The 24,037-nt window shown below is 41.3% G+C and overlaps 1 protein-coding gene across 1 annotated transcript in view; it reads left to right on the top strand.

The window, feature by feature from the left end:
* Positions 1-3,259: 3,259 nt before the first annotated feature.
* Positions 3,260-24,037, top strand: part of traf4a (tnf receptor-associated factor 4a) — a 53,332-nt gene continuing 32,554 nt past the window's right edge. Inside the window, exon 1 of the mRNA XM_036149591.1 lies at positions 3,260-3,906. Within this exon, the coding sequence (XP_036005484.1) occupies positions 3,764-3,906 (143 nt within the window). The 5' untranslated portion in view covers positions 3,260-3,763. The remainder of the gene's footprint in view (positions 3,907-24,037) is intronic.

The following is a 24,037-nucleotide window of genomic DNA, read 5'->3' as shown; positions in this document are numbered from 1 at the left end:
TAGTCACTGTGATCAGTTTTTATGCATAATGCACAAGTAAATGTTTAACTGAGTTAAAGTATTGTTGAAATTGCACATACTTTTCTTAAAAACTCTGAGGTTATTCATAATATATCGTGTAAAAGTGAAATTAATTTAATATAAAAATCAACAACAAGTCCACATTTATTAGTTCTATTTAATCTTGCAATGAGTTGACTCGTGTGGCCCTCTTGAGATCAGATTAAGCTGTATGGGGCCCCTCAACCAAAATGAGTTTGACACCCCTGCTTTAGTATGTACCTCGTAAATGTGTAAAGTGTTATAAATACTGTCTTCGGGAGATGACCTCAGACAAAACGGAGAATGAACAACTTTGGTCTCTGTGGATCCAAAACGTCGGACTTTTGAGGGACAATAAGTCACTCCCCCCCAGAACAGAACAAGCATTAAAAACTCTTCCTGTCTCCATCTGATAAGAACCAATTAAAGACAAACGAGCAAGAAGAGAAACAATGTAAAAGAAACAAATGCCTGGTTATATGATGTGGCTTTAAATGAGCATGAACTGATTATTTTTACGAGAACAGCACATGCAACAGTGTGGAAGCCATCCATAATGAATAAATCAGAATATATGTATATATTATGCTGATGATTAATATTTAATAGTACTTTTATGCTGCAGCTGGTAGCAGTGGAATAGGTTAAAGATTCATATAGTTTAGCCTGCTTCAATATTTAAATGTGAATTATTGATTTCTGGTTAATTATGTCATAATATATTCATTGGTAAAGCAAAGTAAGAAAAAAAGTCTTTATGTGAAGTGGAGCACAAGTAAAAAGTACAAAACTGTATGTTTTCGAACTACCAGATTAGAAGTCATTGTTTTCAACATTGATGCAAACGTCACACTTTTTGTGTTGCCATTATAAAAAGTTGACAATGTGAAAAAGAGGGACCTGAAATATTTGTTGTGCAGATGTAATGAATTACTGATCAAGCTTTGTTCAAACACGTCGCCTGGAAGAAATGTTTGTGTTAATTTTCATTTTGTCTCATTATAGTCACAGATGTTTACGTTAACGACAAAGTAGTGCATACCTTTAGTATTTTAATTTCCCTTTGGGGATTAATATTAAGTGTTTTTGAGTTGCTAACTGTAAAGTGGAATAAAAATGACATAATTTTGAAATATTTCCAAATAAAAAAACCTGAAAGGTGTGGCCTGCGTATTTATTCAGCCCCTCGTTAGTTAATAAATGATTGAACTTCTTTGTGTTTCATGTTTTTGTTTTTTTTGGACTATGCCAGCTTCCAGATCTAGAAAGTTTTTCCCATCTTACTCAATAGAATAGTTCATGCTTTGTGAACATCAATTTTCCATGTTTTGCCTGAGATTCCCAATTGGATTTAGGTCTGGACTTTGGAGCACGTTTGTATGCTTTGCTCTTAACCATTTCATTGTAGCTCTGGCTGGATGTTTAGGGTCATCGGCCTGCTGGAAGGTCAACCACCGCTCTAGTTTCAGATCTGTTGGTGCCTTCAGCACCATTACCCTGCATTTAGCTCCATACCTTTTCCTATCAGCTCTTAGCAGCTTCCATGTCCCCCGCTTAAAAAAAAAAAAAAAAAAAAGCATCCCCACCATCATGTCTGATAGTGGGTCATATGCTCAGCATGATATGCCGCGTTTCCACCATACGCAGATCAAAAAAGGCTGTGATTACATCTGACCAAAGCAGCTTCTTCTGTTTCCCGTGTCCCGTACATAACTCGTGTCAAGCTTTAAATTTGACTTCTTATGGGTTTCTTTAATCAGTGGGTTCCAGACCCCCTTTTTTTTTTTTTTTTTTTCGGCAACAGATTATCGTGGTTGAGGTGTGGATCTTTGCAGATCCTCCAGGGTTAACGTTGACCGCGCCTGGAGGTTTGCAGTCGTACCACACTCTTTCCTCTGCCAGATGATTAGACTGGAAAGTGCTCTTTGAGATGTTCAAAGCTCCTGGTATTGTTTCATATCCTAACTTGGTTTTAAACATCTCTCATTATCCCTGACTTGTCAACATTATCCCTGACTTGTCTTTAAGCTGCTGCTTGTTTATAATGTTCTCTGACAAACGTCTGAGGTCTTCGTGGAACGGCTGTATTTATACTGATGTGGTATTTCACAGAGGTGGACTCTTTGTATTTGTTATGCTTCTGAAGACAACTGATTGCAGTTGCAGTACAGAGACATACACACAGCGATACCTAAAGTCAATTTAAAGTCAGCTTTCTGGACTGTGAAAGCTGCAGTACCGTGACAGAACCCACATGTGCACAGGGAGAACATGCAAGCTCCATGCAAAAAAGACCCAGTTAGGATTTGAACCCAAGACCTTCTTGCTGCAAGGCAACCGTACCACCGAGCAGCATAAATTGCTCTGTATTTTATTTAAGGGGGCTGAATATAAATGCAGATTATACCTTTCAGATTTTAGAGAGAACATGTCCTTGTTATGGACTGTTTTTTTAAAAAAAAATATAAAATTACACATTAGATCCATTAAAGTTTGTGGTTTTAATGGCACAAAGGTGCAAAAGTTCAAGGGGTATGAATGCTTTAGCAACACACTAGAAATGATCATATTCATTTTTTTTTACTGATGTGCCACATAATTATTACGGCTATAAATCACAAAAGAAAGCAGCATTATCTTAAAGGGAATAAAACTCAAGTCTCAACTTTTGTTTTATCGGTTATATATGGGAAATCTATTCAAATAAACGTGTATTTCATTATCACCTGGCGATCTTAGAGTTTATCTTTGACTGTTCTAAATCATACACATTTTTTTCAGTCTCATAAGCTCACATCCCTACTTGCAAAACCCCTTTGTGAGGACATGGCCCTGCTGCCATTGTTGTCCTTGTCCCGGTGATGTAATGGTGATGTAATCCGGTGGCAATGCAGCAGGTGAAAGAAGATCCAGATGTGTGGATTGGGCGCCTGTCTGCCTCTCTCCCACATCATACACGAATGTTTTTTGTTTTAAATCAGCTGCACCATTGTCAGATGGAGCAGATTTAAAGCACATAGGTGCAACATTTTTTACATAAATCAGAAAAAAAAAGCGTTGTTAAAAATTGTGCACCACTTGACCACTAGAGGGCGTCGTCGCCCCTATTTAAACCCTACTTTAATTTAATTGAGTCAAATGTTTGCTTGCGCCTTTTTTGCGACGTTGTATCACAGGTGAGCATTTATGACACCGTGCATCGGACTGAAGGGGAAGCGAAAGCTCGATTAAAGGTGCGAGATAAGAGATCGCGGAGAGGTAAACGGAGCGAAAGGAGCCGCTCGACTCCTCCTGCTTTGGAGGAGGAGGAGGAGGAGGAGGAGGAAGAGGCGGAGGAGGAGCTGCGCGCACCTAAACAGACGGTGGGGGTAATGCATGCATTGTGTTCAGTGTGTCAGTCCTGCACGCAGCTCGAGCCAGAGAGCAGCCCAGCCGGTCAAAACAAACCCAGCGGAGGGGAGGATCGTGTCTGCAGCTGTCCTCGACGGAGCGCTGCAGGAGGACGCGATCCGTCGGGGCGCGACGGGCTTTTGGTGTGAGCAGCTCGTCGGCTGAAACGCCTCCGACAGCTCCGGCGCCTGCAAGGAGGACATAGGGGTGGAAACAAGGGGGCATCAGCCGTACCTTTTCCTTTTTTTTTTATTTCTTTCTTTTTAACCTGAAGGCCTGAGAGAAAGGCGACCGAGCCACCACCACCACCACCCCTTCTCTCCCAGCAGACATGCCCGGCTTCGACTACAAGTTCCTGGAGAAGCCGAAGAGACGGTTCCAGTGTCCGCTCTGCAGCAAGGCGATGCGGGAGCCCGTCCAAGTGTCCACCTGTGGACACCGGTTTTGTGACACCTGTCTGCAGGAGTTCCTCAGGTAGGCTGTCCCTGTGTGTCTCTGTCTCTGTCTCTGTCTGTGTGTGTGTGTGTGCAGAGGTGCAGCTCTCCGCAGGTGATACCTTACACCGCAGCCCTGCCTGCCTGCCTGCCTGCTCCCCGTTTCGGTTGAGCCTCACCTATCCTTTTAAACCAGCCTGTTTTTATTTTATTTATTTTTTTAGTCTTTTGTGCTTCTGCTGCACAAAGCAAGACAACCAGAGGCCCCATGCGAGCAGCCGACCAGGCTCTCTCTTTTATTTGGGATTGTCGTCCACATGTGCAAACGCAAACAGCTAAAAGGACACATTTCCATCAGTTGTTGTTTGCTGCTGCAGATCTTTTTTTTTTTTTTTTTTTATCTCCCTGCTATTGTAATCTGTAGGTGGAGGTGATTTAGAGTTCACAGCTTTCTTGTTGTGGAGGCTGTGTCCTGCAGAGGGCCCCTGTCTCCTCATCCTGCAAAGGATGGCTCACTTAGTTAGTGTCCTCGTATCTGAAATTAGACAGGGTCCTTTCTCTTCAGGGGGCCCACTTCTGAGGGACCTTTCACTTTGGGGGTCAGGACTACAAGGGACCTCCTCACCCTCCTAATCTGCTCCACACTGAAGTGTCTGTTAAGACTCTTTACAAAGACAGCCTTTGTTTTAATGGTTTTTAAGATGGCACCGCCACTAATTATCTCTCGACACTAAAGGACACTCACATTACCCGAGATCTAGATATCTGGAGTTCCCACACATGTGTCCTTTTTTTTTCTGACTAATCCACCACAACATCAGTCTGTCAGTGGGTCTCTACTGTATATGGAGCACATGTGACTCCTTGTGTGTCTTTATTTAGGATTTAAATGCTCATTTTCACCCCCCCCCCCCCCCTTCTCCTTGCATGGAGGCTCTGTTCGGTCTCTAAACTCTTTGAAAAGTGCAACTTCGTTGTGATTTAAAGTAAAATCGTCTTTTCCCATGAACCGTATTTTTCTTATCGCGACAGACTAGAGCTTTGTGGCTGGTGTTTGACCTACAGATACAGATTTGGTCGATTATAGGAACAGCATGTAATGTTTTTCTTTTTCTCTCTTTCTCTCATGAAACAGTTAATTTGGCAGCAGACATTATCTCAAATGGTCTGTGGATGTGAGAGAGCAGTTAGCTACTCAAACACACACACACACATATATATATATAATACTCAAAACAATGACACGCTGATTAAAAGTTAGCAGTTTAAACGCTCTTCAGTATTTTGTGGTTTTGTAGTCAATATCATTAACCCAAGTCCAAGATAAGACCAGGACTTTGAAAATGTGGTCTCAAGGAACGCTCTTAAGTATCACAACACTTGCTATTTGTTTCTTAGCGGTTTGCAGCATTGATTAAGCTATCATGGCACTCACTGTATCATTTTTAAACATGCAGATCATTACATTAACTCGTGAGATTTCCAAATGTTTTCCAAGATTTCTGAATCCAGTAATATTTGTATCTGCGTGAAACGCCTTGCTCTCTCTCACTTGTTTGCAGCTTGAATGAACCACAGACATCGACTTGCCTTGTCATTGGTCAAGTCTTGTAAAGCAGTTTCCTTCTAAAAAAAAAAACTTTAGTGGACTTGAGATTCAAACAGCTCGCAGATACCGGCTATAGCTAACTTCTTTACTTCGTAAAAGCCCGCACACCACACAGATTCCGGTCAGCGGCTTATTTCTCGATGCATATTAATGACTTATTCACGTCCATAACTGCCACTGAGATGCTGAATGATGTGTTAAGGGAACATTTGATCATAGAATTGTACTTCAGAAATGCTGGTGAAGATTCTCAGTCATCCAGGTCATGGTCATTCAAAAAATAAAGTAAAAAAACAAAGCAACTGGACTTTCCGTAGTTGAAGACGTTTCGCTTCCTCACCAGGAAGCTTTCTCAATTCAAAAGGTCTGGAGTAATGATGAGTACCAAGCTTTATACTACTGCCCAAACAAAGGCCTTGTAATGGCTTAGATAACATGCAAATTCAACCGAAACAGGTCCACCCCTTAGTAATGGGCAGTCATTAAAGTCATTAAGGCAGCAGATTACTTCAGAAATCTAAAAGACATTTTTGATGAATGAGTAATGTGTAGACGTGGCTGACAGAGTAATTAAAACATTTTATTAACAGAAAATCTCTTTGTAGGACAGGAGAAGCTAACAAATCGCTAAGCTGTAAATAATAAAAATTATACTTTAAAAAGGTAGCTCAGTTTAAAAAATAAATTATGATTCGGTTTAATGGACCAGTAAAAATATTGAGTTGCTCTCTCTGTCTCTTCTGCAGCCTTTAACGTCTCATTAAATTGATTGTTCACCTTTAAACGCACAGATGCACAAAATGGCTAACTTAGTGTCTTTTAGACAGTAAGAGCTCACACGATGATGTGTTTCTAGAATCTGGTATCACGTTGTGGTGTGTTCACTGATCAGAAAAAGATTGGATTTTTACATTTTCTGACCCAACAGTCAAGCTGAAAGTCGTCCAATCAGATCCAAAGATTTTCAGCTTTACCAATCATGTTTCATTGTTTGTGAGATTTTTGGTTTTACTCTCAAGTGTTATAAACTAAATCTATTTTGTCCTTTTATGACACGAATACAAATGAAATAATCCTAAAATTTGTAAAATGGCAACAAAAAAAGAAAAGAAAAGGAATTGATTGTCATCGGTCAAGAAAGCTGAGAAACTGGAACATTTAAAGGCATCTGAAGTATTTTAATGCACTAAAGTGGTTTTCACTTCATTATCTTATAAATAAATTGAATGAAAAAACAACTTTCATCCATTTCCATTTGCTGCGAATATATTTTGGTTGACAAGAATATTGGAGTATTACCACCCCCCCCCCCCTTGGTTAGCTTTCCCAATTTATTCAAAACTAAAAGTGATCCTTTCACTGCGATCTGTTCATAAACCGTTCTGAAAGTGGTTTGTGGGTAATCTGTGCCATTTACATCAGATATTTAATTCCTTTTAGTGTCCAGATATGAACGTTCACTGTTACACGCCACAACTTAAATTACAGTAAATGGGATATCTTGGGGGTTTTATGGTCAGAAAGTTGCGTTCAGTAACGTTACTTCCAGCTGAAATAGATGTCAGGCATCGTTTCTGAGAAACCGATGTGAACAGGACCTACAAGCATGCTCACTCATCTCTTAAACCACTGTAGATAGATGTTGTTGAGGGGTCATTGGAAAGTATTGTTGCCTGGTTTCTAATTGTCTTACTTTCTTAAATACTGTTTCTTTTGTCAGTTTGTGCTTGCATCCTCTATCTTAATCAGATTATTTGGGTCTGTGTGACATTATCAATTAAATATTCTTGGTTAGGAACCAGGGAAACAGTCCCAGTCTGACTGATTTGCATTATTATTATTTCAACTTCACTAAAGCTGCAGTTCCTTAAATGTCTTCAGTTTTGACCTGATGTAACATGAAGTCACCCTGGGGGGGGGGGTCCATCAGCAAACAGAGTTTTATTAAACTCTGCGCATGCTTTAAGGGAAGGGGAAGATCTTATTTGGCGATTATGCTCTGTGAGAGCGTCTGCCGGTGGAGTGATGCTGTGAATACATTATCTGGTCGTGAGTTCCTGGTCTGCAGTGGTTTTTGAGTCATCAGGAAGCCTCCTCTGGTTTATTAAACAGCAGCAACGAGAAGCAGAAGCGGAAGAACAAATGAGCGCGAGGGAGGAATAGTGTTTTTTTTTTATTTTTTTACTTCTGATCAATGAGTTTGGCCCGACGCTTTGTCTGCCTCGTCCTGCTCGCCTCCGTGCACCTCCTCCTCCAGATTATGATCCGCTTTCTCCTCCTACACACTGACTGAAGTTACAGTTTTATAACTTCAGTAAGTTATAGCTTTCAGTTGAACAACTTTTTTTTGTGTGTGTGTGTGTTTTTTGATCAATTTCAACCACATTATTAACTATGGATGCACCAATCAGAACTTTGGGGGGGTCGGTTTTGATTTGTTCAGGTCTCCTGCCATTAGGGTTAAACGTATAGTAATAATTAAGATAGAACTCCCCATATAATTACAGAGTTGACATTTTAAAGTTTCTTTAGCATCTTATGTTAGCACTTAGCTCAGTTGGCATCACAAAAACTGCAGTCTCTGTGTTATTTATTCATTTATTTATTTTGTTTTGTTATGGGGGGGCAGGGGGTATTTTCTCACAGCTTTCCTCTCAGAAAATACCAAAGTTTGAGTCAGTTTGGATGATCAATGTGATCTAGCAGCAGCATGCCGCTTATCAGTACAGATAAAAATTAAAACATTTTTTAAGCCAGTCCATACTGATCAACTGAAAATCAGCCGATTTGTTGCGCCAGACGGTTTCTGAAGGCATCCCTTTACTAACTTCTTACAATCTCTAATAATTCCTAGGATGGTTAATTATCATGAATTGCACTCTAGTCAGGGCTGCACTAAGATGCAGTGGGTAGCGTGGTTGCCATGCAGGAAGAAGGTCCTGGGTTCAAGTCCTTCCATTGCCCTGGGTCTTTCTGCATGGAGTTTGCATGTTCTCCCTGTGCATGTGTGGGTTCTCTCCGGGTACTCCGGCTTCCTCCCACAGTCCAAAAAACATGACTGTTAGGTTAATTGGCCTCTCTAAATTCTCCTTAGGTGTGAGTATTTGCGAGAATGGTTGTTTGTCTCTGTGTTGCCCTGCGATAGACTGGCGACCTGTCCAGGGTGTATCCCGCCTCTCGCCCATTGACAACTGGAGATAGCACCCCTCACGACCCCAATAGGGATAAACGTGTTGGATAATGGATGGATGGATGGCACTCTAGTCATTTTAACGTCTTAATATTTTATAGGTCTACTGAATAAGAAGTGAGAGTTCATTATAAATGGAAAATCACGGTGTATGACAGAGAAAATGATGGTCTGAAAATCTCTAACTACAGCCTAAAGTCTTTAATTACATTATAGTTGTAAATCAAAACTGTATCAAAGTTCATTTGCTATCATTTAACTGGGATAAATAGGTTGAAAACGTTAATTTAAGAAAATCAGAAATAAGTTAGCGTTTCGTTAAGATACAGGATCTAAATAATCTTGAAGATAAAGAGTCAAACTGTGTCTGATCACGGCAGTGTTTGCTTTAAGAATAGATTCCCTGCTTCACTTTGGCGACATATTAAAACCAAATAAACATTAATAAGCACAGCAGACTCGTGGGCGCTGACAGATCCACTCGGCCGGCTGCGTTTTCACCTCTTTAATTAACAAAGTGTGCTGGTTGAGGCCATTGAGCCGGGGAGCGCCCATTGTGAGAGGAGTTCAGGTTTATTGAAACTGACAGACAGTAGGTAGCGAATGCTGTGCCCATTGTGCAAACACAAGTTGATCCTCTTTCCCACTAATTATTAAAGGTTGTGTCACATCCAGTCTGGGCTTGCCAACCCAGTCAGCTCACTTTGACATGTAAAACTGACTGTGTGCACTTGTCTCTTTCTGAAGTCCCTTGCAAAAGTTTTCATGTTACAACCTCAAACGTCCATGCATTTTATTGGGAGTTTGAGTAATATATCAACATAAGACAGTAAAATCCAGTTGAATTTGATTCATTTATATAGCGCCAATTCGCAACACCTGTCATCTCAAGACACGTAACAAAGTCAATTCAATTAAATCACGCAGACAGATTGGTTGAAAGTATCCAATCGAATGAAAAGTGGCAGATTGCATTGAGTCGTTGACTTGCAGCATTCACTCCTCCTGGGCGATCATGTAGCGACAATGCAAAAAGGGAACTCAAAGTAAGAAAAATCTTCCTGAAATTTGTGTATTTGTCCTTGATTTTAGCAGGTAAATAAGACTATTTGCCAATGGAATGAGATTTTTGTACTTAAAATAAGAACAATTCATCTCCATCATCTTATTTCAAGTGCAGGATATCGAATTATCTTATTTTAGGGGTAAAAATACTCATTCCATTGGCAAATGGTCTTAGTTATTTGCTCAAATCAAAGAAAAATATACCCATTTCAAGAGATTTTTACTTACTTTTAGTTCCCTTTTTGCAGTGAACAGTGGACAGCCGCTTGCATTGTGGCACTGACTCTGCAGCAATCCCTCGTGTCGAGCATACATGCAGCGACAGTGGAGACGAAAAACTGGGTTTTACTGGTTTATGTTGATATATTACTCAAACTCCCAATAAAATGCATGGACGTTTGAGGTTGTAACATGAAAACTTTTGCAAGGGACTTCAGAAAGAGACAAGTGCACACAGACGAAAAACCTCCAGCAGAACCAGGCTCAGTGTGAACGGTCATCTGCCTGAGAAGACGGAGCAGAGACACAAAAAGAGCACAGAAGCACTGATCCAGGAACAATTTCTACATGAGAGAAAAGTAAAAAAAAATAATAGCAGTACTAGCTCCTCCATTTTGCTTAATCTAGGGGAGAAACACAGCTAAGCAGATGAGCTTTGAGTCAGTTTCATAGTTAGACGTAGTCAAAGCTCAGCCAGTAGCTATGTCTAGGAGAGACACAGTGGCTAAAAACTGAAAGACAGGACACACCAAAAGTGTGTGGTGCGTTTGTATTCAACTCCTTTACTTTTGACACAACTAAATAAAGTCCAGTGTAACAAATTACCTTCAGAGTTCATCGTATTAGTTAAGAGAAGTAAGCCTGAGAGAATGCACTGTGTTACCAAGTCAAAATGCATCTGTGCTCTGATGGAACATGGTGGTGACAGTATGATGGCGTGGCAACGTTTTTCTTCAGCAGGGACAGATAAACTGGTCCGAGGTGATGGGAAGATGGACCAGAGGCCCCAGAGGGCTTATGAATTTAGCAAAAGCTGACCCTGAACATCCACCAGAAGCTACAATCTAAAGCTTTAGATCACATCATATGAATGTGTCAGAATGGCCCAGTAAAAACCCAGACCTAAGGGTGGAATTTATAAATTCATTTCACAGCTGTGCTCTCCTTTTATCTTGGTCTGTCACTTAAAATCTCAATAAAACTCTCAGAAGTTTATGGGATAGAATGTGAACAACTCAAACAGCTATATTTGTTTCAGCCCCAAATTCGGTTTATTACACTTAACAACACTTAACTTAAATATCAGGTACGCATCAAAATCCTATGCAGGGTTTAAGATGACCTTCATTTAGAGTAAATTACATAACTCGTATCACTTTAATATGTTTGATTAGAGCTAAAATGCAGCTTTAAGATGCTGAAGAAGGTTTTTTTTTTTTTTTTAAGGGTTAATCCTGGAGTTTTGCTCGAGTGGTTCTTGAGAGGCACTAAAGGAAACACGTGAATTGTTCTCGGTTCACCGTGTCCAAGCGCCTCCGTTAGCATGTGATGCTAATGGGCTGTGTTTCCTCTGAGAGGAATGTGCAGCAGCAGCAGCAGCAGCAGCAGCAGCAGCAGTCCTTCAGGCTGCCCCTGCTCCGAGGGAGAGTCATGGGGTGAGAGCGGGCCTGCCTCCCAGCTCCAGCGCTGCAGTCGACATCATCACATGCCTCAGCAGCTCGCCAGGCGACCGTCATGGCAGGCCTTTGTCTCAGCTTCCCCTGCCTGTCCTTATAAAGGACAATTGATGCTTAATCGTTTAGCGGCAGGGCCACGCACACCGGGCTCGACAGAGACGCGGCGTGACAGCGGCGCCCGCCGTGGGGACGATGGTCTTGACAGGGGGAGGGTCGCTGCGCTCAGGAGCGTCTTTCTTCAGGCATTCAGATGATGTGGAACCCGTTTCACACTTCGGTCATCCTTTGTCCTTTAAACAAGTGGAAGATTCAGTTTTATACGTTGTTTTTAACTTTGCATGGTCGCCCGTGTGCAGTGCAGCCTTTGTATCCATCACTCTTCTGTAGCAGATGTTAGAACATCTGCATTTTGTTTCTCTCTCTTGCCCCTATATATCAGTATTGAGGATTGAATTAAATTAAATGTGATTAACTGGTTTTGTTTAGATACAGTTTCCTTTTTTAATTTGTCCAATCTCTCTTAAAAAAAACACAAAACAAACTCTTGAGATGTTAATTTTCATGCAATCCCACATAGACAAGATGAAGTTTCATTATTATTGTTATTGCTCGGAAAACTTCTGAAAAACATACAGTATTATGGGAACCTAATCTTTATGAATATTAAAATAATACTTTTTCAGCTGCTTGATGAGTTGCCACATTTAGTTGCAGTTTACATGCATGTATCATCAGTATGAGTGTCACACTATTGTGGGGATCTAATATTTGTGTATTTGTTAAGCTGTTCTTTTTTCTGGGTGAAATGATGATACAACAAACAGATCCAATGTCTTTTAAAAACAAGAATAAATGCAATTTGAATTGATTTAGGATTTTCTGTAATCACCACAGGGTCAAAACTGCAGGTTTAGATTTATACTAGTGTTTGGGTTAAATTCCTGTTAGTTAGCTGTGACTTAAACAAAACATCTAGTTTTTTTTTTTTAAACCATCAGCAAGCATATGTCATGATTCTGGCTGGATATTATATTACACATTGTATCAGAGTTCTTTCAAATGAGTTGCTTTCCTGAGTTCCTCAATCAGTTTGAGATCCGAGACGTTGCAACAATGTTGGGTAAGTTAGGTTTTACGTGTTTGCTCGTGTTCTTTGTCCCGCTCGAACATCCGATTAGGACTTGAGTTTGAAAACAAGCAGCTGCTGGTTTAAAATTGCAGAATTTGGATGTTGGCTTTCTTCATTATTCCATCCACTTTGATCAATTAAGCACGAACACCGGCAGCAGAATAGCCCCACACCATGATGCTGCCAACACCGTGCTTGATAGCTGCTACTACATTCTTTGCTTTGAAAACCTTACCTTTTTATTTTTCCTGAAGGCATCCGGATTGTCCGTGTGGGCAGCGAACTCAGGGTGTCGGTTTTGAAGCAGGGGCTTCTTTCTTAGTCTGCAGTTAAACTGGTTTCCCAGTGGACAAGCGACACTGGCGTTCCTGCAATTTCCAGTTTTTTTTTTTTTTTGTAAGCTTGGGCCTTTGGGGTTCTTGTGCTGTTCTTTCACATCCAACCACATTTCTTTTAATCTGAGGGTGACCGCTCGGGGCAAACGGTGGAAAAGTAGGAGATAATTGAGTTTTTCAATTGCTAAAACATGTTGAATCCGGTTCTGGAGGCTTGCATAAAAGGCCGGTCGTTAACACTGTTGAAAACTAATGAACTGTGTTTTTGGAAGCCATGTCCGGCCAAGGAAACCAACCTGTTTCAACAAACTCGGTAATCGAGCCAAAGGCTTGTTTACAGCTACAAGGAGAATGTGGTTGGGGCGCAACTTGCTTTAGCCATTGGTGGAGGGGGGGTATGTTTAAGACATTTTGTATGATTTTAACGCTGTGTGGGGGAAAAAAAAAAGCCACAAGTCAAATTGGTAAAGCTCAAACCTGACCAAATGGCCGCATGTTGCCTTGTCTTTACGTTCGTCCTTTAAAGTTTTTCTTGGGCGATTAAATGTTACTCAGATCTTTGTGAAAATATAGTTTATCTGCTGCCAGACGATTAAAAACAAGAGGAAACAGTGGCTTTAGTCACACACATCCGAGTGCTTGTATAGAAGGGACTGTTTGGGCGTTTCTTAAAGGCCTAAATGGAGTTTGTGTTTCATCAGTGCTCAGTGTTGTGTAGACGTCTGCCACTTGAGGCAGCTGGGCCTTTTGTATCTCACTGGGTGTCTGTATCTAAATGGCAGCGAAGGCCAAGGATGGCCGCTGAATGACTGCCTTCTCAAAGCCGTTCTCATCCCTGGATTCATCCTCACAGAGACATTCAGAGCCTCCGCAGGTGTCCTCGGGCTGCACGGGCGTCCCCGGGTCCAGATCCGGAGAGTTGGGGGGGGGGGGGGGGGGGGCCTCTGTCTGTCCCCGACACACAGAGGCATCTTGTGTTCAGCCCGCTCCTCCGTTCTGCACTCGGGGATCCGTCAAGGCCTCTGCTTCCTCCCTCTTCCTCTCAGGGTGACAGAGCTGGAAGCGGCCCAGTAAATCTTAACGCCGTCAATGGAGAGACAGACGCGCGCGGAGATCAGAGGAGCCGGAGGACAGAGCAGTGCTTGTTCAGGGGAAAGATCAGTGGGTGACAGCCTTGATTTACCTGTACAGTTAAAGAGGACAAAAACAAACTCCTGTGTTGTTGGTAGGCGAGTCCCTGGGTCACCAAACGCAGCGAGAATAATGATTGAATGAAAGACACTTAATGTTGAGCTTTACTTTCCGAACTGCAACCGAAAACGTAAAAGTTGGTTCAGTTTCAGCTTTAAAGTCTTGCTTTAGAACAACTATTTCCCCATTTATCGTCATTTGTCACCGTCGTTTCTCGTTTTTATGAGGTCTCTTTATCCTTTTGCTTAAACCTAAAAATAGTCGGTTTGTTATGAGAGAAAGTCCAAGTAGTGGAGCTGAAGAAATAACAGGAAACACCTCCAGATTACAGGGTTTTATGGGGTTAGGAAGTGGATGTTTATCCCAGTTATCCATGTTTAGTTAGAAAAAAAACCGAAAACTTGAACCTGCAGCGTCTTGTTTAAAATATTGTTTTCCGTGTCGACAGATCGACTGATGCAGCCAGAGAAATCCGTTTTTCTATCTGGATTGATGCGACTTTTGTTTACTGGCCCCAGTATTTGTCAAACATAAACTCTTCACAGCATTTTTAGGGTAAAACTGAGTTTGTGCTGCGGTCTTTGAAGGTCCATAAAGTGTCTTGAACAAAATCACCTCAATGATATGCCTTAAAATGTCTAAGTTATTTTCCGGTTTTCTAGCATGGGTCTTAAATATGATTTATTTACCTATTTCACAACTTTTTAAACTCCTTATTTTTTCAATAATTGCACTGATGAGATTAGTTTTTTTACTGCATGTTGTAGCTGATGATTTATTATAATGTTTGTAGTGTTGGTTTCTATTTAAACCCTAAAGGTCTTTAAATTTAAGCCCTGGAAGACTTGCTAATCATTCAGGACAGCCAATGTAAAAACAAAAAAACATAAAAGTCAAACATTTGTAGGAGGAACCGTGTGGACTCATTGACCCGCCCCAGAGAGTGACGGACAGATGTAAAGCAGCCAGCTTTGGGACTAGATGATTGTCTCCTGAGAGGAAGCAGAGAGGCTTTAAAGATGCAGCTGCGATGATGTGAGAAAACTCCCAGAAGTTTTCACACAGCTGCAGAGGCCCTCCCAACACACTGCCAGACCTTTTCCATGACAGCTGCTTAAGCTGCCAAGGACTGAGAGCAAACGATTGTGAGGATTTCTAAAGTTTATTATTGACCAGCCTTCTATGTGAGACACTAATTTTGCTCAGTGTTGGGGTTTAGATAGGGAATCATGTTGTCTCTGCTCTTTGTGTTATGCAAAGGTTATGATGGGGGTAATTTGTTGGCTTACAGGAAGAACGTGACTCAGTTTTCACACCTGAATGACATCGATCCATCTCACATTACGTGCTTGTGGATGAAGACAAGTTGGGCTATTTTTAGTTCATTTGTTTAGTTTTTAAACCCTAAGCAGTTCCGCCATTTTTCTGTCCTGATTTATCACCACAAAGTCTGCTGTGCTGTGCAGTTGAGACAGTTTAAGATGTCTTCTTTTTGGTCTGTTTTGACTTCAGTGCATCGGTTTTACAAATGCTCTATTCAATTTAGGAACACGTTATTAATCTTAAAGATAAATGTAATTAAAAATGTCCCTTCTAAGCTGACCCATTTAATGGTAGACATCTGCTAACACTGAGTCCAGTCTGATAGCAAATTAAAATCAGTGCATTTGCAGTAAAATTATGTACCATATTTCATAACAAGTCAGAATATCTATCTATCTATCTATCTATCTATCTATCTATCTATCTATCTATCTATCTATCTATCTATCTATCTATCTATCTATCAATTTTTTTTAAATATTTCTTAAAAGAGAGAGATACTTTGTCCCATTGTTAATGTTTATTTTTTAAGAAACATTTAACATGCATTTCCAACATCTATTAACTAGGTTAAAAACTATAACAACTATAACGTCTTGACAGGACATCAGCAGCAATGAGCTGAACTGTTAAACTGGTTTCTTAAGATTTTTCTTAATCAACACATTCAGCTGTAGTCCTAAACTACATAAACTATATTTTTGTCCTTTTTTTATGATCAATTGATAAATCAGCTCATAATCTATTCCATTATGGACCCATTTAAACATGTCAGGACAAAAAAAAATGTACAAACGTGTTGATCTCCTGCTTTATAAACTTTGTCCTCTGGTGTGGACGTCATAAACTCTTATTAGCATTAGTTTCAGTTGCTCCCCACAGCACAGCTGGGTGGCCAATCCTGAGCAAAGCGCAGAATACAAGGTCATGTTACACAGACGGACAAGGAGCTGCAGCATGTTAGGGGAAAACCCAGATTCATAGGCTCAAAACAACAATGTGCATGGTCTTAAAAAAAGAACAACTCATACACGGGACATTAAATTTAAATCAAACCGGTTTTGCAAATTGCAGCCAAGTTGGGTTTTGTCATTCAGACACAAATCGTTTAAAGGAATCTTGATTCGATGCCAGGTGTCTGATCTGATGTTATTTCTTTCAGAACTTTGATTGCATTAAGAAAAGATCAGAAAGAAATAGGCTTCAGATTATACTCATTTAAAAAAATAAAAGTACTTGAACTAAAATGTGTCCCGCTGTCTGCTTTTGGGAGTAAAGAAGCGTGTCTCCTTCAGTTTTTACTCCAAACATTTCCCAGCATCCTCTGGACCTTCAGGAGTCTGTAAACATGAACTAACCTGAATCATAACCCACATAATCGACTGGACGAGGCATGACTATAATACTCCTGAAAGGCTTTCTGTTTGAACGTTACAGAGATTCAGTAAAGGGGCCCATCTGCTGCTTCTAGATTCCCATCCCAGAAGAAAAAAACAGCATTTTGTCCCGGACGTCTCCACGATTCACGTCTGGACCTGTCTTGACTTGCCCTTCTCTAGAAAACCTCCTTTTTAAAAAGAACCCTGTCGCCTCTTTGGTTTAGAAAAAAAAAAACAACAAAGGCATAAAACGTAGCGGCTATGCGTCGAACCGCCTTCCTAGCCGCCCGGCCCAGCCCCGCCGCTGGACCGCGGCCAGCTGGCCCAGATCGCGGCAGCGTGGCTGCTGCTTACACACGCTCGGGTATGCACGATATGCGAGGCAGCCCGGAAAAAGGTGTGTTTATTATAACACGCATGCTCTCTGCCCGTTTCCCACCACCGCGTTGCGCAGCATGCGAGTAGAGGCCTGCAAGCCGAGCCGCGGTTGTGTTTTTTAGATGCTTTCCAGCCTTCGCCGCTCTTTATCTCTGCTCCCCTTTACTCCTCCCTTCAGACCGTGTGTTGTTTACAGGTCAGCGAGCAGAATCGATGCACATGCAAGCAGACACACGCATGTTTGAGCTCCCACACAAATTATTTCTGCTGTCTGATTGGAAGCTTTGAACGGGGGGGGAAGGGTTCTCGAGTGGGCATGGCAGTCGGAGGCCTTCGAGCGCACACCTTGGGCTGATTAGTTGATTAAGCCAAGTCATTTATAATTGACAGATTGCAACTTTTAATAGTTTAATTTCGTAACCTTGAGCAAAATGACGATGGTTTAATGGTGTTCACATAAAGACTTAAAATCAAATTAACATTATCTAATCGCTTTTGTTTTAAAACAACATTAAAACAACACAATGAGTCTCTCTGCTTTTTTATTTTTTTTTTTTTTTTAACCACAAGGTCTCTGCGAGGTTGTGAAACGTCTTAAAAACAAAACAAGTGTTTTAATCCTGACATAAACACATTGCATTTGACTTAAACTCGTTATCGGCAACTGTTATAAAACTTTGAAGCAGTGAAGTTTGGTGATCTAGGTGATAAAGACTTTGATTCAGATACGAAAAAACACCAACATAGGTTTTCAAAGTTGTTTAACTTGCTTAAGTTTCTAGGTAAGTGGGATCGAAGCTGTATATATTTTCATATTTCCTCTAGATCCTGAATTTTATTTAAAATACTTTTGAAAAAGTCTTAAATCTTTCACCTATTGACCCTTACTGTTATTTCCATGACTGCAAATTAACTTCTGAGAAGTGACTTTGGTGAGGCAACAACTTCCGTGATCCTTTTATTTCTCAGGAATCCAGCTCGTAATCGGGAAGATGTCTTGTCACTCATGTGTGAGCGGAAGCTTATGCAGAGTTTAACCGCTTGTGGTGAGCTGAAAGCCCGCGTCAGGAAGTTGTCCCGCGGCTCTAAAGCGGTTCCTAGGGTGGCAGGAAGGCATGCGAGGAATGTGCGTCCGACGTCTGACAGCAGGCCAGCTGGAGCAGGAAGCTCCGGGGAAACCGGGCGGCTCGCTGCCGAGGCACCTGTCCTCCACTGAAAGGCTTCTCTGTGGAGCCGAACAGGTGTCGACACAGAAGTTAAGACCCTCCGCTTTAAGCGAACGCTCACTGAATCGGCCATTTATCCAAAAAGGGGGTCCTCATCAATGCTGAGGTCACTGCCTAGTTGTCTTTCTTTGGTTGAATTCAGAGACAAATGCTTCCTTCCTGCCACGGTTGCTCAGCCCTCCTCTCTTTAGCTCAATGAGAGCCTTGTGTTAGCAGCAGGGGATCCGGCTCACGCCTCGCTTTCTGACACGTCGGTACGGCTTTAACGCTTTGCGTCGCCTCCTTCCTTACTCCGAGCAGCGGCAGATCCCATGAAAGTGCAGCACAGGAAGTGGCTCGGTCAGGTGCAGCTCCAGATGTATCTGGATAGAGCCGCTTTTCCCCCCATATATTCTGAGAAACTGAGACGGGGCTCATTTAGTGGCCAATTACTGAATCGCTTTTACTTAAAATCTTTAAAAAAATGACCTCCCTCACTGATAAATGTTTTTTTATGCAGCTGCAAATGTAAGATGAATTAATCTTAAGGCTTTTTACACATTTTTATGCGGGTTCTAATAAATGTGGAGATCGGTGTGGACTCTTAACACTCGCTCCAAATAATCTCGTCTGTTTCTGGACAAACTTGCATTACAGTCGCATTATAAACTCCTGTTCGTCCGTGCTTTTACAGACATCTTTGAGAATAGGCCGCCTAAATCCTGCACTTGTTGTCTTTGTGCCATGAGAATAAACTCACCGTTGCAGAAATGCAAAGAGCCGCTGTTGCATTTTCTTGCAGATTGTTGCGTGAACATTAAAACCTTTTTAATGCAGATGCACCAGTCAGCTGGCCAGAGTTGAAATCAGCCAATTTCCCCTTGATTGGCGCTTAAAATACTGAAAAATCATCAAAATAATTACATGCGTCACAGCTAAAGAGTCACACATTTTAGCTTCTAAATCGACTCCTTTGAGTTTAATGAACTCAAAGGAGTCGACGCATAAATGGGGATAAATGGGGATAACATTTTAATTACCGTTTTTATATTGGGTTCAAAACTACTTCTGTGAATCAACTTTTTCATGCGTTATTTGGATGAAGAAATCGAATTGGCAGCTCTGACCACATAGAAAATCAGCCAGTAAAAGCCCAAAACAAGACTAAACCTGAGGAGCTTTAACATTTTTTTTTTTTTTTTAGGATTATTATTTTTTTTTCAAGCAGTTATTGTAAGTTGTGGTAATGACAGCAGCCCACCTGGAACACCGTCGTTTCCTTGGCTGTCGTGCTGCATTAAATCACCGCGTTGCTCCAAAGCAGCCGAGGAGGCTGGCTGTTTATCTGCGTGGATTCAAGGTAAAAGCACTTCTCCCTGACAGTCGCCGCGAGAGATGGGCGACATCTCTATTTGCTGTTAATTACTCCCATTGCTCTTGTTTTATTCAAACAACTGGAAAAAAAATAAAAAATGCTGTCATCCACCTCATTGTTGCTCCTGGAAACGGGGCGGCAGGTTTGCAGAATTCGTGCCTCGCGCGAACAATGCCGCCGAGGCGTTCTGAAACAAAGGAGGCGATCTGACGTCAGCCCCCCCTCGCCTCGCCTCGCTGAACAAAGGAGCTGCAGCCACGAAGCGGAGAGGTGGACAGCGAGAGAGGACGGTCAGGCAGAGGAGAGAGGGCGGCTCGTCCGGCCTCCGTCACGTGCGCCGTCTCCGCAGATGGTGGCCGATAAGGACGGCCTGCAGCACGTCTGAGATGTGACCGCGCCATCTGACGGTTTATGCGGTGGGCCCGGTTTGTTTGTGTTTTTGTCACGTAGCCCGCGGATCTGTATAAGCCATCCTCTTATTCTCCCCATTTCCGTGGACACAAACCTAAATTTGTCCCCACACACCTGTTTTTTCATCAACTGGACCGCCTGAAGCCCTTATGCAGAAATCAAGTGGGACGGATATTCAGGTTGCGTAAGGCCGCGCTCTTTTTTTTGGGAGAAAATGCGATGAAGACGTAACGGCGAAGAGGAGGAAAAGTTCAGACAAAACTGAGGAGAAAAAAGTTCTCCAGTTTTTTTTTTTTTTCCTTCTTTACCCGAGAGGAACCTGAGTGACTCACAACAAATCAGACTCACAGCTGTGCCTCCGGTGCTCTGCCGCTGCGATAAGGCTGAATCACAGCCAGGCAGATCATACACTCTGACGGGGGGGGGGAAATCCTTAACGATAAACCCTGTAAGTCTGCACCTTTTTTGAGCTCATGTGATCCAGCAACAAATGTGCTTATCGGTTTACCAGAACAGAGGTTCAATCATTGAGCTACCTGCCCCTCGTTAAGTAATCTGGCCAAGGGTGCTCTTCTGGGATTGGTCCAGAATAGCTCGCCTGCACAGAAAATCTGATAACGGTTTGCTCACACCTGCTAACTCGTACGGCGGGTCAGCTGCAAGTGGTGCGGGCTCGCTTTGGTTGGAGTTCGAGTTCGTACGCGTGAAGGACGGGAATCAAAGACCCGTGAATGACGGCGGAACGCTCGTTCTTATCTAACCGGAGATTTCACGGAGTTTCTGTGCTCCGAATGAATTCAAATACACAAAAACACACAAGCTGAAAGGCGTGTTCGTGCATCTTAGTAGAAACTCCTTGCGAGTCTTTTCTGTCCCTAACCATTTTGCATTTTTTGCCGTTTTCGGTCCGTTCACAACCAACTTCTTCAGAAACAAAACGAAACAAAGCTACGGGAATAAACGGCGGTCACGAGGAAGACGCTCAGAGTTGTTTGGGTTTCACCATGATTCATAATCATTATCGTGTTCTGTGAGTCACCTGGCCCACACAAGGACACAAACTCCACGTAAGAGAAATATGGTGCAATAAATGTACAGATATTTTGTTTCCCCAGAATTACAGAGGGAAATAAACTGAAACTCAATGGCTAAGTACATAGTTATGAAATCATTAAAGTACAGTATATGAAAATGAAAACAGGTTAACATGAATCGGCTACGTGTCGGCGCACAATAAGAATTGAAAAGGTGAACCAACCAATATCTTTCAAAACACAATTTATTTATTTATTCATTTGTGACCTGTCTGGCAATGTGGAAATAAGAATTGTTGTCTTAAAGCCATAAAGAGCCCAACAGATTTTACTTTCACAAGTGGAGCCTTACTGCTTTCGCCATAGTGCTCCCCTTGACTCATCTATCTATCTATCTATCTATCTATCTATCTATCTATCTATCTATCTATCTATCTATCTATCTATCTATCTATCTATCTATCTATCTATCTATCTATCTATCTATCTATCTATCTATCTATCTATCTATCTATCTATCTATCTATCTATCTATCTATCTATCTATCTATCTATCTATCTATCTATCTATCTATCTATCTATCTATCTATCTATCTATCTATCTCTCTATCTATCTCTCTATCTATCTCTCTATCTATCTCTCTATCTCTCTCTCTATCTATCTCTCTATCTATCTCTATATATATATATATACAGCAAAGCAATTTTACATTTATCTTTAGGATTAATAACGTGTTCTTAAATTGAATAGAGCATTTGTAAAACCGATGCACTGAAGACAAAACAAACCAAAAAAACCTTAAACTGTCTCAACTACACAGCACAGCAGACTTTGTGGTGATAAATCAGGACAGAAAAATGGCGGAACTGCTTAGGGTTTAAAAACTAAACAAATGAACTAAAAATAGCCCAACTTGTCTTCATCCACAAGCACGTAATGTGAGATGGATCGATGTCATTCAGGTGTGAAAACTGAGTCACGTTCTTCCTGAAAGCCAACAAATTACCCCCATCATAACCTTTGCATAACACAAAGAGCAGAGACAACATGATTCTCTATCTAAACCCCAACACTGAGCAAAATTAGTGTCTGACATAGAAGGCTGGTCAATAATAAACTTTAGAAATCCTCACAATCGTTTGCTCTCAGTCCTTCGCAGCTAAAGCAGCTGTCATGGAAAAGGTCTGGCAGTGTGTTGGGAGGGCCTCTGCAGCTGTGTGAAAACTTCTGGGAGTTTTCTCACATTTATTTGATATTTGCATGAGATGAGACAAAATGCTAAACGGCAGAAAAGGTGAAAGAGGAGAGGAAAGGGAGAGAGCAATACAACATCCTCTGAGTCTGCTTCTTCACCTGCAAAGAGAGATATAAACAGAACAGCAAAACCAGTCGATAAAGTATTACAGGAAAAGCGACCAACGCCTTGATACCATCGCTAAAGAATACACAGTATTATTTAATACAAAATGTATAGAGTGACAGCTAAAGATGATAATAGGGGTTTTCTGTGTAGAAATGAATCTGTAAGTACCTGGATCCAAGCACCTGTATATCAAAACCCAACTTAAACCATAACTGTAAACAAATAAAGGCTGTTTCTTATGAACGGTCTTCCTAGGCACATTTTAAAGAGTCTGAAAGTGACTGAAAAGAGTGCCTTCAAGTTTCTCATTGACTTGAATGTTAAACCTCCTATTCTTCAGCAAAGTAACTTTTATTTGTTCCCTTTAGAAACTGATGCACCACACCGTTTTCAAGCCATGTACACTAAGCTAAGACACCTGCATATTGCACAGATACTGCCAAACCCACAGCTGCAGGTCGGTCTGCAGTTTTTTAGATTATCATTTTATGGCAGACAGCAAAGTCAGAATAATTATGCGCAGCAATGAACAATTTAGACAGGATAAATCTCCGGTTTGCAGATTGTTTTCTTTTTAAACATTTTGTGTGGATGTGGTCAACGAGGATAAAATACTGCATTTGTGACCTGTAGAAAGTGGTGTCAGCTCTGAGGCATGCTCCCTGCAGGAACGCTGGTATAGAAATGAAGCTGATGGGTTTTTCACTGTTTAACACAACATGTCACGATGGTCTGTTGCATTTTAAAACACACTTCTCTGTGCATGTTTTCAAAAAAACATTTTAACTGGAGGGTGAGGCGAGCTGTCTTTCTCTGAGGCTCCTTTTCCTCTTGGGTCCAAGGGAACTAAAAGTAAGTAAAAATTTCTTGAAATTAGTGTATTTTTCCTCGAGTTGAGCAGCTAAATAAGATTATTTGCCAATTGAATGAGTATCTCTACCCCTAAAATAAGATAATTATATATCTTGCACTTCAAATAAGATGATGGAGATGAATTGTTTCTACTTTAAGTGCAAAAATCTTATTTTATTGGCAAATGGTCTTATTTAGCTGCTCAAATCAAGAAAAAATACACTGATTTCAAGAAAACTGCACATACTTTTAGTTCCCTTTTTGCAGTGCACAGCAGATCTGCACGCATTAGAAAACAAGTCCTCTTTGTCCACGCTGGTCTTTGGCAGGGAAAGTCGTCCCCATAAAGGAGCGTACCAAAGACTTCTCTGTTGTATAAATGTGATTTGTGATGAGAGCAGCAGCTCATCGTCCTCTTCATCTGCCGCCTCTTGTGTCTATAGGTGCTGCTAAATTGTAAAACCTTTGTGCCAAGTGGCCCTTCATTGATGTCGTAGCTCTGGTGGGCACGCCTGGAATAAAATGCTTTTTCAACTTCATCTTTCCATCTTGGTTTTTGGTGTTGGTGAAACTAATCTTGGCAACCTTTTGGCAAATAAACCTCAAAGTGTGCTAAGGAATGTTGTTCCAGTGGGTTCTCCTGTATTTTCTTAA

This window comes from Fundulus heteroclitus, chromosome 18 (assembly GCF_011125445.2).
Source record: "Fundulus heteroclitus isolate FHET01 chromosome 18, MU-UCD_Fhet_4.1, whole genome shotgun sequence".
Classification (NCBI taxonomy): Eukaryota; Metazoa; Chordata; class Actinopteri; order Cyprinodontiformes; family Fundulidae; genus Fundulus; species Fundulus heteroclitus.
Note: the sequence above shows the minus strand (reverse complement) of the source record. Positions and strands in the feature narration are given on the sequence as shown.